Raw genomic sequence first — 14159 nt, forward strand, 5'->3', positions numbered from 1 at the left:
CCAGGCTGGAGTGCAGTGGCACTATCTTGGCTCACTGCAACCTCCACCTCCCAGGTTCAAGCGATTCTCCTGCCTCAGCCCCCCGAGTAGCTAGGATTACAGGTGTGTGCCACCACACCCCACTAATTTTTGTATTTTCAGTAGAGATGGGGTTTCACCACGTTGGCCAGGCTGGTCTCAAACTCCTGTCCTCAGGTGATCCGCCAACCTCGGCTTCCCAGAGTGCTGGGATTACAGGAATGAGCCACTGCGCCCGGCCTCTGACAGTGTTTTATCCGTTGTCGTGTACACTAATTATATCCTGGCACTTGGCTCTGTAGTTGTTTTTATATCAGTCTTGCCTAATCAGTTAGAATCATAGACTACTTGAAGGCATGAATAACAGTCCACATTTTATCTATTTATTTATACATCTCTCGTTACTTCAAAAAATGATTTGAGCATGTTTCTTTTATATGATTGTGTTTTGACCTTGGTCAACGTGATAGACATCTGATTAAGGAGGGTCAAGAATTTATGAACTCAGAACACACAGAAGAGAGGACTTTTTGTTGTTGTTTTTAATTGATGATTTACATCTCTTTGAAAGTCCGGCAAAGACACATCGTATTTCTCAAATCAACTTTAGAGAAAAACAAGAATGTGAAGCTGATACTCCTCCAGTCAATGAGAAAGTTTTGATACCAAACCTATTAAATACAAATTAAATCTATTTCCCTATGAACATGTGCATATTATCTCTGAAAGTAGGTGTATGCCTTAAATATAAATTTTCCTTACAATATGGATTTCTGTGATATCGGGAATCTGTGTTTTATAAAGGAACAACTGCTGCCGTCCTATGGCTCATGATTCCTTAGCAGCTGTGTCCAGCTGGTGGTCTACATTCCCGCTACTTCTTCAGTGAATGGAAACATTTAGGTCAATATTGATATAAAACTTCATGAACTTTCTTCTCTTTCAGCTTTGGTTCGCCTTTGTTAATGGATTTTCTGGGCAGATTTTATTTGAACGTTGGTGCATCGGCCTGTACAACGTGGTAAGCATTCTTCATCTCTATCTGATAGCATGCAGAACTTAGAACTTCAGTGACATTCCTTCACTGTTTATGTCTGGGAAGTGTATCTAAGTCAATCATCTGTATACTTAGCAGGCAGCACAAATACATCTTTGGGCCCTTTGTTGCTGTGAAACATCCTGCAGAAGCCCAAACTCTCCACACATGGTTTCAATCATAGCAGATCATTCTTGAATAACCCCATGAAATTATTAACCCATATATCTTGATAATAGACCCTTGTTACCCCCTTACTAAATGCCTGTGCAACACTTTCGTGTTTTTAGCTCAAGTACAAATTTCTGAACTACATCTAAACTCATTCTGCTTCATTATTTTTGTTCTGAATTCTTAAACATAGATACAAATATACAGTGTGTGATCTGATGTCCGTTCTGTCCTTCCTGAAAGGGTATCTGTCCTTGTGGAAGAACATTTTCTTCTGCAGTTAGAGCTAAAATAATGAATTCTGACTTCCAGCTACTGTGGAGGATGGTAATCAGCTCATCTGGTATTTTTTATGATTTTCAAGTTCCTTTTTTATTACTTTTTATAACTATGATGAATTCAGAAGCTAGAAATAAATATAAACTGTAGCTAAAATGTCTCAGTAGCTGCTTAGCTTTCTTGCTTTTTGTTTCACTGGCAGGAAGAACTAAGGGGCTTGTAGCTGAGCACTCTAGAGACCCTAGGATGGCCCATTTTTTGAGTTGTTCTCTCACTTGCCTTCAATCCTAACTCTGCTCCGTGGGAATCTACATTCTGAAGCAGCCATCATAAATAACTGTAGATGGAAGTTACCAGACATACAATAATAAAACCCATGGTGCTATAACTCCATTGGTGGCGAGATATTTAAGTCTTCCATGCTTTCACCCCCCTTTATTGAATAACCTCAGTGCTGGGTGCTGATGTAAAATGCTGAATGCAGTAGTTTGCCCTGGCCCTGTGTAGCTTGCAGGTTAAGAGGGTCAAATGTGTGGATTCAGACACCTCCAGGGAGGACTGGGTCCAGATCTTGAGTTGAAATTGTGTTGGTGAGTCAGTAACTGTGTTAACTTGCTGCAGAGTACACTAGCGCATTTCTTGCTGATACTGATGCCCTAAAAGACAAAGATTAGGAGTGGTAAGAACAGGACAGAATTGATGTCCATTCCTCTCCTGTGCTAAAAAAGCTACTCTGACTACCTACCCATGGATGGGGGCTCCAGGGCCTCCCCTTTGTGTACTAAGGGGAGAGCACAAATTGTTAACTCTGTACCTCCTGAAACTATTTTGAGTAGGTTAAAGCTATGCAACCATTTGAGGGAAATATACGGAATGTTCCATGATTGTTCAGTGCTTGAAAGGGTCAGGTATCAATGGAGTTGACACTTCACACAAACACATGCCACATCCCTATTTTAGAAACAAAATGCTGAGACCTAGGAGAGATTTTGTTGTAGAGCCAAGGACAGGTATATATATATATATCACCTGCTTACAGCATGAGCGGATTTTAGCCTGATTTCTATGCTCAGGGCACGAGGGCTGGATTCTTTTCTTAGCTCCATGCAGTCTTGGCCAATTCAAATTAATCCAACAGATTTTATTGAGTACCTAATACACATAAGATGCTGACAGGCTAGAGGGCAGTGTTGGTCAAAATAAGGCCCAAGACCATTTGCAGGAGAATAACTAGGGTTTATTTGAAAAATGCAGATTCCTGAGCCCTGCCCCAGATTAACAAAGAGTATCTCAGACATATTGCAGTTTTTGCCTTTTTTTTTTTTTTTTTTTTTGAGACTGGGTCTTGTTCTGTCACCCAGGCTGGAGTGCAGTGGCGCCATCACTACTCACTGTATCCTTGACCTCCCTGGCTCAAGCAATCCTCCCACCTCAGCCTCCTTAGTAGCTGGGACCATGGGCAAGTGCCACCACAGCCAGCTAATTAAAAAAAAAAAAAATTTGTGGAAACGGGGTCTCGCTATGTTGCCCAGATTGGTCTCAAACTCCTGGGCTCAAGCAGTCCTCCCACCTCGGCCTCCCAAAGTGGTAGGATTACAGTCATGAGCCGCAAACTTTTCTAGTTATTGTTATGCACGACCCTAGGGTTGGGATTATATTTTATGCAGTTTTTCTGTCCCCTAAACTATAGAGAGAGTACACTGTGATAGAAAAGTGTATTTCAAGGTGAAAGGGCCTAGGTTGCCACAGAGTCCACAGTGCAAGCGTTGAAGTGGGCTGCCAGTGAGTGCTGGCAGTTGGGATGGAATGGTCAAGGATCTGCCAAGTGAACTCAAATGCGCCACTGGGCTCTGGACTTGCTCATACTGGAGGGGCCAAACCTTTCGGGAACATGGAGATTTGCCCCCATGAAAATTGTTTTGGTGACATTTGTATAAAATAAATAGAAATTTAGAGAAAAGTTACAAAACAGGTACAAAGTACTACTATTTACCCTTCACCCAGATTGAACAGTAATTAGCATTTCCCCCAATTGCATTCTCTTTCTCCATACTTGTATGCATGCACACATGCCTACACTCATGCACACACTAGTGAATGCATTTATTTCTGACCCAGTGAAGTATTACAAACATCATGTCCCTTTCCTGCTTAACACTTTAGTCAATAGTAGCAAGAGCTTCCTCTTATACAACCAAAGTATAATGATCAAATCTGAAACATTTAACATGGATTTTAATACTATTATCTAATTCATCTTAATCCATATTCCAGTTTTGCCATTCTTGCTCCAATAAGGCCCTATTTAGCAATTTTTCCAGTCCAGGATCATTCTAGAGACTGCCTGCAAGAGAACATTTGTGATGTGGAAGGCATTTGCTAGTGGTCCTCCTCCTCTGGGCTGGGTTCTCCCCTGTCATTTTCTTCATGCAGTATTTCTCTCCTGCTTTTTCTTCTAAATGTACTCTTTGTTTGATTCTGCAAGTCAGCTAAAGTAGCAAGTCATTGTTTCTCAAACTAATTTTCTTTTTTTTTTTTGAGATGGAGTCTAGCTCTGTCACCCACACTGGAGTGCAGTGGCACAATCTCAGCTCACTGCAAGCTCCACCTCCCGGGTTCACGCCATTCTCCTGCCTCAGCCTCCCGAGTAGCTGGGACTACAGTCACCCGCCACCGCACCCGGCTAATTTTTTGTATTTTTAGTAGAGATGAGGTTTCACTGTGTTAGCCAGGATGGTCTCGATCTCCTGACCTCGTGTTCCAGGCGTGAGCCACCACACTCGGCCTCTCAAACTAATTTTCATGACAAGTTAATAGCATTAAAACAGACTTGAGGCTGGGCGCATTGGCTCACACCTATAATCCCAGCACTTTGGGAGGCCAAAGCAGGTGGATCACCTGAGGTCAAGAGTTTGAGACCAGCCTGACCAACATGGTGAAACCTCATCCCTACTAAAAGTACAAACATTAGCTGGGCATGACGGTGTTCACCTGTAATCCCAGCTACTTGGGAGGCTGAGACAGGACAATTGCTTGAACCCAGGAGGCGGAGGTTACAGTGAGCTGAGATCACACCACTGCACTCTAGCATGGGCAACAGAGCAAAGCTCTGTCTCAAAAATAACAATAACAACAAGAAACAGGCTTCTTCCTAAGTAATGAATGAATGCTGTTCCAGAAGATTTTCATTATATCCATAGTCAAATTTCTTTTTTTTTCTTTTTTCCTTTTTTTTTTTTTTTTTTTTGAGATGGAGTTTCACTCTTGTTGCCCAGGCTGGAGTGCAATGGCGCAATCTTAGCTCACTGCAACCTCCACTTCCCGGGTTCAAGTGATTCTCCTCCCTCAGCCTCCCGAGTAGCCAGGATTACAGGCATGCACCACCACGCCCGGCTAATTTTTTGTATTTTTAATAGAGACGGGGTTTCACCATGGCCAGGCTGGTCTTGAACTCCTGATCTCAGGTGATCTGCCCACCTCGGCCTCCCAGAGTGCTGGGATTACAGGCGTGAGCCACCGTACCCAGCTCATTTTGTTTTGTGGGTAGAATGAGACTAAAAATACCACGAATGACCAGTGCTACTAGGATCAAATGGATTTCAGCTAAATTTTATGTCTTTTGTAATGCAGAGAACACACTAGTATTATTTATCCTCTTGCAGAAAATGAATCCTGTTGTTAAGCCAGCATCATTTGAGGAAGAAAACTGTAGGCCAGTCTCACTTATAAACATAAATACAAAAATTCTACATAAAATATTGGCAAATGGAGTTCAATAATATATTAAAAGAAAAAGTATGTGACAAAGTAAGATTTATTTTAGGAATATAAGAGGCTTGAAATTAAACATCTTTCTAAATATCACTATATCAATAAAATAAGAAAAACATGATCCCATCAGCAGATGCTACAAAAATGTTTGAAGCAATTCAGCTGCCATTCCCAAAATACGAACTCTAAATAAAATAGGAATAGAAAAAAAGCCATTTAACCAAAATTCAGACCATTTACAAAAACCAGTAGCATGCTGCCCAAAATGGTAAAATTCTGAAATAGTTTCATTTAAAATAAGAAATTAATCAAGATGCCTGCCATCACTATATAATTCATTGTTTTCGTATTTTCGGCAACTGCAAAGAAGATTACAAATATTGGGAAAACAATGAACAATTTCTGTACTTATACACATATGCTCACAGAAATATGGTAATGTAAATATGTCCATATATGATTGTTTATCTAGAAAACAAAAAAATACCAGTAGAGAAATACTCGAATTATAAGAGAATTTGATAAAGTGACCAGATAAACGATAAATATATTTTAAAAATCAATAGCCTTTTTCTAGCCTAGCAATAAATAGCTTTTTTTTTTTTTTTTTTTTTTTTGCTCTAGCAATGGACACTAGAAATGCAAAGGAAGTAAGAATTCTTTCAAAAAAGCAATTAAAATTATACATTGCATAGGAAAAATGTTTACAGTTCCTACGTTTTTAAAAGTCTTATTGAACAAATGGAAAAGCATACTGTTTTCTTGTATGGGAAGACAGTATCATAAAAGATTCAACTCTTCTAAAATTAATATAAATATATATGATTCCACATAGACTCAATCCCAATAGGTGAATGTTTTGGGAGGAAAGGAGGAAGTTGCATAAAGTTATATTAAAATATAAATGGAATTTACACATATCTCACAATAAATATGTAAAGCATGCTCAAAAAAAGATCATAAAAGTAGACTTATTTTTACTAAACATCAGACTATACTATGAAGCCACCATAACCAAATCACTGTTATTGACAAATAAGTTGGAGATTCTAGAACTACATTCCCGTTCTAGAGTCTAGATGTGTAATACATGAGAATTTGATTAGCCTTAAAGGTAATCTTTCAATGTAGTGGGGAAAGTTTGGCCTCATTAATTATGTTGTCACAACTGGCTCTTTATCTGGAAAAAAATGGACTCCTATATGGAAAAATTAATTCCAGATATATTAAAGATTTAAATGTGGAAAATAAAATCGTAAAATCCTACAAGACACTCCTGGAAACATGTACTTTTCATGAAAGAGTAACTTCTGTAGCCACAATTGGACATGCAGAAGCATTTCTTGGCCATTTAAATATTAAAAGCTTTTATATGGCAAAAGAACCCATTTAAAAAACCAATAGACAAAGAGTGCATTTGCATGAAATTTAATAATATAAAGACAGTTGATATCTGTTCTACTCAAAGAACTCTTTAAAAAGAGGATAAGCCATGGATAGAAAGTAGACAAAAGACATGAGTAGACATTTCACAGAACTGCAAATGCAGATAGCCAGCAAATGTATGAAAACATGTTCAGACTCACTGGTAGTTGGGGAAATGCAGCTTTTTAAAGTAAGAAGTAGACAAAAGACATGAGTAGACATTTCACAGAACTGCAAATCCAGATAACCAACAGATGTATAAAAACATGCTCAAACTCACTGGTAGTTGAGGAAATGCAGCTTTTTAAAGTAAGAAGTAACATCTTTAATTTTTAAGACTGGAGAACATTAAAAGACCGATGTAACAACCATTGCTGATAGGGAAATAGCGAAAAATCTATGATTGTCTTTTGCAATGGGAGAGGAAAATGCTTTCAAAATCCTTTGAAAGGCAGAATCTAGTAAAATTAAAAATGCATGTATCCTTTTAACTCTCCTGCTGGGCCTTCTTCCCGTAAAGATAAAAGAAAAAACCTGTATGTTATAATATAATATAGATATGTATTACATAGTGTTTGTGGTAACAAAGAACTGGAAAGAAAATGAATGTCTGTCAGTGGGTGAATGGCTAAAAAAATGGCACATCCATACTATGAATTATTATGTGACCATTAAAAGACTGCATTAGCATCAAACCCAAGGGACTTGGGGGGCTTTCTGTAATGTATTGTTTAGCAAAAAAAGCATGATGAAGAAAAATGTGTATAATGTATAATGTCTACTTTTTTGGTTGGCAGGAGACAGGGTCTCACTCTGTGGCCCAGGCTGGAATGCAATGGTGCAATCATAGCTCACTGCAGCCTCAACCTCCTGGGCTGGAGCAGCTCTTTCACCTCAACTTTCCAAGTAGCTGGGACTACAGACGCACACTGTCTTGGTGTGTTCTGTGAAATTGAGACAGGGTCTTGGTGTGTTGCACAAGCTGGTCTCAAACTCCTGTCTTGGCCTCCCAAAGTGCTAGGATTGCAGGCAGGAGCCACCATGACTGGCCAGTGTCAACGTTTTATGAAACAAATTATGATCCCTAACGTGTGTGTGTGTGTGTGTGTGTGTGTGTGTGTGTGTGTAGTATGCTATAGGCAGAGTGGAAAATATGTAGGCATGCTGGGCTTCATTATAGCATGGTGATGAAGGGCAGTGGAGAATCTGAAGTTGGGTAGAAGGAGAAGCTCAAGTTTAAAAAAAAGACAAAGAGTGCCACATAAACAGCAGGCATGACATCACATGTACACATGGATGCAGAGCAATGGAGGTGAGGGTATGTACTAAGAAAGTGTACATGGCTCCTGGCTTCTGGTAGAAGCTCTGTCCACCTATAAAACAGACAATTTTTGTTGTTGTGAGGAAAGTGAGTGCAACAAGTCTCCTGTGGATTTCTCCTTGAAGTCTTTGTAGCACACTGAAATCCCAGGGCTGCTTTCCATTCTGCTGTGGACTGAAGGAAGAGTGTGAGAGTTTTACTGACTCTACTCACCACACATCTGATTGCCTGCTCCCAATAGACTTGGGAACAGCTTCCTCTGGCCACATACTCCATCTCCAAATAGCTAGTGTGAGTTCAGAATTCTTTTACAGACACACGTCCAATTCCCACAGGCCTGAGAGCTTGCTGGGTTTGTGGGTGGGGATTTGACGGATGCTCAGCAGCAAGTGACCCAGGCTCTGTGAACCATTCCCAGAACCAAGCAGGAGAAGGACCCTCAGGGCCACCATGTCCTGAGTTAAAATGATATGTTTCTTCCAAGCACTTTCTTCAGCTCCTGCTTGATCTTTCTAAAACACAAATGTGAGTACAGGTAAAAGTCAAAAGTCTTGCAAGGCACCATCTGCCCAAGAACTCATTGTCACTGGAGATTGTTTGGTCTGGTCTCCTTCCTATCCTTGCCTTACACCGCACCCTCAGCCAGCCACCATCCTGTGTATCTTAGAAGTTTCCTCGTCCAAAGACAAAATTACAACAATTTAAATATCGAATTGGCTTTTATTAGCCATTCTGGAATTGGGTAACATCTCATTCCATGAAACAGAATAAGTGCTCCGATGAGCTGAGCAGAGGAGGCCAACTTTATAGGCAGAAAGGGGCTAAGGAAACAGAAGTAGAACAAAAAGTGACTGGTTGTTTCAAAGTGACTTTCTTTACAGAGTTCAAACAGGGGACTTCTGTATCATGCTGCCTCAAGTAAACTGGGCCCTTTCTGGTGCCCAGGTAAACTGGTTGCTGTGAATCTCCTGTTTTTTGTTTGTTTGTTTGTTTGTTTGTTTTTGGAAAACTGGCCTGTTTCAAAGTTTAGTTTGATGACACAGCTCTTAGCACAAGTAACTCCATTTTGGTTTGGTCAGGTCTGCTGGGGCAGAGTGCAGGAGCTCCGTCCAAACAGTGGCCTCCTATAAACGTTGTTCAACACCTCCAAACAGGCATGCTGATGTCTCAGAGCTTTGTAAGGGGTGCATCTCTCATGGGACTCCTTCCTCGCCCACATCCCTGTCATCTTGCCAAATCGTGTTGGTCTAATACCTTGCAGGTCAGATACTCTTTGGTGCAAGAATCCTTTGGTGACTCTCCCTTCTCCTTCTGCGTCCTCCCCCAACAGGTATTAATAGTTTTGCAGAGCCCTGCGTTTTGTATATTTATCTCTATGCCTGTTGCCCCACTCCCCTCCCCCACTTTTGCAGTAGTTGGCGTTCCTGGAGGTCCTAATTCCTTTCCTTCTTTCTTCTGTTTGTAAGTCTCTCCATTCCTGGTGCTTATCACAGTATCTAGCCCATAATTCATTTATAGTAAATGTCTGTTGAATGAATAAATGGATGAAGTACATTATGCTTCCTGAAATTTGAGTATAACGTCAGGGTGGAAAGTTGTAAATTTTACATCAGCTAGCGTGAGCAGAAAACAAAGCAACACTTCACACAGCTACCTGTGGCATGATTCCACATCAGTCTTTGTTTTACAAAGGAAGGTAGTTGCTACTTTAACAAGAAATCTTGGCTAATCAGATAATGTATGATGTTTTTAGTGTTCATTTGATAGTGATTAACGTAAAATTTGATAGTGGTTCATTTGATAGTGATTAACGTAAAAATGGTCTTTCATTTATTTCCTTTGTTTGGAGGGTGTCTGGGGATCTGTGAATCATGGAGTCTCAGGTTTGGACTTGACTGGAAATGAAGTCATCATTTGGTAGAAGGGAACACTGAAGCTGTGTGGATCGGCAGGGCTGCTCTTAATGGCTCATTGTTCTCCCTGCAGATTTTCACTGCTTTGCCGCCCTTCACTCTGGGAATCTTCGAGAGGTCTTGCACTCAGGAGAGCATGCTCAGGTTTCCCCAGCTCTACAAAATCACCCAGAACGGCGAAGGCTTCAACACAAAGGTAAACAGGGTGTGATCTCAGAACTGTCACCTCAGAAAGGCGTGGCAGTTTGATTCTAGTCATCTGCCTAGGAGATAGTTGAGGCTTGAGAAAGAACATTTGAGAAGTGCTGAGAATATGATCCACTCGCCCCATCACGCACGCGCACACACACACACACATGCACACACGCCACAAACCCAGTGAATTCAAGATGCCTTCTCAGGTGACAGGTCCATGCTGTGTGGGCTGCAACCTCTGGTCCCAGCGTGTTGACTCCTTCCCACTTCTCCCCATCAGCCCCTGACATCAGTGTGGGCAGCAGCTCCCACAGCCCAGGTTCAGGATCCGCTGTCAGAGACCCCTCTTGCACAGGCCTGCAGCCCCGTGTGGAGGCCCGATGGCAGCTTACCTAGCTGTTGCTGTGTTTGTCATTTGAAATAAAATGTGTCTTTAGTTAGTGCGTAAAATTGGCTAGATATGAACTCAGGGTTCACATGAGTTGCGGGGGTTTTGTTTGGTTTTGTTTTTCTGGACCAGAGCATCAGAAAGGAGCCCCCCCACCGCAAAAAAAAAAAAAAAGGTATAGGTGATCCTGACAAACCCACGCCAAAGCTGGATGGGGTGTTAAAGGAGTCATGCAGTCTCAGACAGCAGAGGGGTCTGCCACACAGATGCCATTTGCGGCTGAAAGTGGCAGAGTGCTTGGGTGACCCCATCCAAAGAAAAGAGAGATGTGTGCTTGGGTGCAGAGGGGCGAGATGTGAGCATGGCTGCACGGCCTTGTTTCTGCCTCAGGTCTTTGCACAGGGGGGATTCAGAAGTTTAGACAGAGGTCTGTTGCACAGTTCACCTCCAGTACTGTGTGCTGGTGGCAGTCACGATTTGCATGCATGGTTCCTGGGCCATCAGTGAGAAGGACACAGGGAGTCACCTCTCCAGACCTCAAGGAGAGAACAGTCTCCCAGGGCCTTTCTTCTGAGCCAGATGTTCCTGACATCCCTTACAGCTGCTTTTTTCTGGGGAGGCTCACTAGTTACATCCGAGGCAGGGAAGAAACAGAAGGGCCCCTTATTGGTTCTACCGTCTGCCATATCTAAAGAGACCTGAGGGACTCATTTTACCAATCCTTGTTGACTGTGATTCCGTTAATGGGAAAATATGACCCATTTTCAATGCATTATTTACATAAATCCATTTTCTACAGAATATGAATTCAAAGGCCATTTGAGGTGGGAAGTAAGTAAGAGCTGAGAATGCACGGAAACTTATCTGCAGGCACTTTGAAGAATTTTTTTTTTTTTTTTTTTTTTTTAGGTAGAGAGGTCAGAGATGGTGCAAAAATGAACATTTAAAGCAGGGGGAAATTCCGTTGTCTTATAATAACATTTTTCACTATTTTCTGTTGTCTTAACACTACTTAGGCTCAAACTATATGATAATTTCCAGGGACAACTTGTAGATGTTTAAATAAATTTAATCTGGCTTTAATAGTTAATAACTGTCACCACAGTGGTTAAAACAATGATTGCGATGTATTAGTGAAACTAAAGTTTAGAATAAACTAAACCTTGTGTTCTTTTTTCTGACCTTTAAACATTAAAATAAAGAGAATTTTCAAATATGCATATTATCTAAAATCCCAAAAATAAAAGAAAAAGTTGAGTGAGAGGGATTTGAAGTAGTAAAACAAAAGAGTGAGAATGCCATGTAAAAATTTACAAGTGGAATGTTTTCAGTGCTTTTAAGACACCCCATCCGCCCCGACACAGTTCAATTGTTAAGAAGAGACACAGTTTTAGTCTGTTCTTAACAATTTTGACCTAGTACCCTTTTTCTGGATGTTTGTAAAATGTTGTTGTCTCTCTTACAATGCTAAAGAAAACTGATCAGAGTGAATTTTTCACATGTGGATAGATTGTGTTGCTCTGCATACGTGTGAGTAGATATTTAGGTCTTTGTAACTAAAGTAATATGATCTGGAGATAATCCAGTCATTTGTATGTAAAAATTAAATAATCGATTTGGGTGGGTTTTTTTTTTTTCCAAATTCAAGAATAATATGCTACTCCTGGAACCGTGCAGCGCACGGCCAGGATCCTTCACAATGTGGCGTTTGTTGAGAGTTTCACAGAGGTCAAGCGTTTTGGGCAGCTCCTGACTCCCTTGGTTTGTTTTTCCTTAGGTTTTCTGGGGTCACTGCATCAACGCCTTGGTCCACTCCCTCATCCTCTTCTGGTTTCCCATGAAAGCTCTGGAGCATGGTAAGGGCTGTGTGATTTCACCTGTCAGCAAGGAGCTTTGCAGTCGCTCTGCTGCCTGTGTGTTCACAATTTTTTTTTCCAGTTCTGCAGAACGAGAGATCACAGGAACACATTTTAGAGGAAAAACATACCTAAAGCATAATGAGAGCTAGTCCCAGGTTTATAGCTGTTAGGTTTCATCAGTTCTGGCCTTGAGAACCCACTTTCTTTCCAGTTGACTGGATAGTTTGAGTACTAGAAATTCTCAACTCAGTTTGTAAAAACTATTTGAGTCAGAGATCTTCAAGGAAAGTCCTGTACTGTAATGAAATGTTGATGCTTTTTGTCCGTGGTTTGAAATTCTCTGTTAATTACTTTGACTTTTATTTCTGAGCCTCTCCTACCCATATGCAGAATAACTCAAATCTTATAAGAGTTGAATCTTATTCCTAGCTTTCTGAAAGAGTGTCCTGTCCTTGATGTACGCCTTTTGAAATTAGAGTTTGAGAATGAATTCTCCAGATTGGTGTTTGTCTTTACAGCTAGAAGAGGATGTCTGAGAACTGTGGCAGACCCCGTGTTTTTTCACACTTCTTAATACATCCAGAACGTGGCCTCCTAAAGAGATATATTTTTATTTTCAGAAAATAAAAATGTATCATGAGAATGCTACTCTTTCATCCCTCTCAAACAGTAATAATCCCCCTGGGAAAAATTACTCCAAATGTTGACTAGACAAGACCCTTTATTGTTCAAAGAACCAAAGAATATAAAGTTTCCAAGCGTCTTTGTTTCTGTGTCAGTGAGTTTTATGCTTCAAACAGAAATGATTCATCCTCACCGATATTCTTTAACCTATTAAATACTGACAGAGAAAATGCATGCACTGCCATTTTCTTATGCCACGTGACATATTCTTTCAATTTCATCAGAACTTCTTTTCCTTCGAGGGTTCCTAAGTCTTTAAATCAGAGAATACAATTTTATGCTTTCTAGCCTCACCCCAAAAAAGAGCATTCTAGTAAAATCGTTTTCTTTTAACTTGAAACCCTTCTTGTGATTCATCTTTACTCAGTGGATTTAATTTATTTTAAAATGGTTTTGTAAATAAGAGTGTGTACATATAAGAGTTTGGGATGTGATTTTGTTTCAGAGGCTGTGATATTTTGGTGACAGACTCAGCCATCATTGTAGCAGGAAGGATTAGTGATGGGAAATGGTATGTCTGATGAGCATAAGAGAAATTTGAGCAATTATCCTCCGTACCTAAGCCCAGGCTTTGGTACTTAAGAAGAGTCTGCAAATAACATGAACTAGCCACAAGTACTCTCTGAAGACCCCTTACCACTTCTTATCTAGACATCCTACTGTGTTCCTAACTCAGAATTGCTTGCCTTTTGACTCTCAGAAGCTTTACAAGATGGTCATTTACTTACCTGCTTCAAAAGGAACTAATGTGGCCGTTCTGCAGTGGAGACGATGGTTTTCTTATCCTGGAATTATGATCATATACTTTCAGTTGGTGCCTTGTGGTTTGTGGTGAAATTGCTATAGTTTACCCAGATTCCATTATGTAAGTCCATTCATTCACCTAACATGGTCAGTGTTTGAAAGGATGTAGACTCCCAGCAGTTGCTAACTTACCTAAGAGACAGCACCAAATGAATTTTAAATTAGTTTTGCTATCCTTATCTAATTCCTCCAAATTTGGCAAATTACCTGGCAGCCAGCCAATAGGATGCTTTTTTCCTCTTTTTATTATCACCATCATCATCAATGTCATTATTTCATTGTATTTATTGAGCCT

The 14159-nt window shown here is 40.5% G+C and overlaps 1 protein-coding gene across 6 annotated transcripts in view; it reads left to right on the forward strand.

Moving 5' to 3' along the window:
* ATP8A2 (ATPase phospholipid transporting 8A2) overlaps window positions 1-14159 on the forward strand; it is a 663838-nt gene that overhangs the window by 469766 nt on the left and 179913 nt on the right. For all 6 annotated transcript variants that reach the window (XM_054528828.2, XM_054528822.2, XM_054528830.2 and 3 more), the window contains 3 exons: window positions 965-1039; window positions 10008-10130; window positions 12295-12373. In XM_054528828.2, the coding sequence (XP_054384803.1) occupies window positions 965-1039; window positions 10008-10130; window positions 12295-12373 (277 nt within the window). The remainder of the gene's footprint in view (window positions 1-964; window positions 1040-10007; window positions 10131-12294; window positions 12374-14159) is intronic.

The sequence above is a fragment of the Pongo abelii genome, chromosome 14 (assembly GCF_028885655.2).
Source record: "Pongo abelii isolate AG06213 chromosome 14, NHGRI_mPonAbe1-v2.0_pri, whole genome shotgun sequence".
Lineage (NCBI taxonomy): Eukaryota > Metazoa > Chordata > Mammalia > Primates > Hominidae > Pongo > Pongo abelii.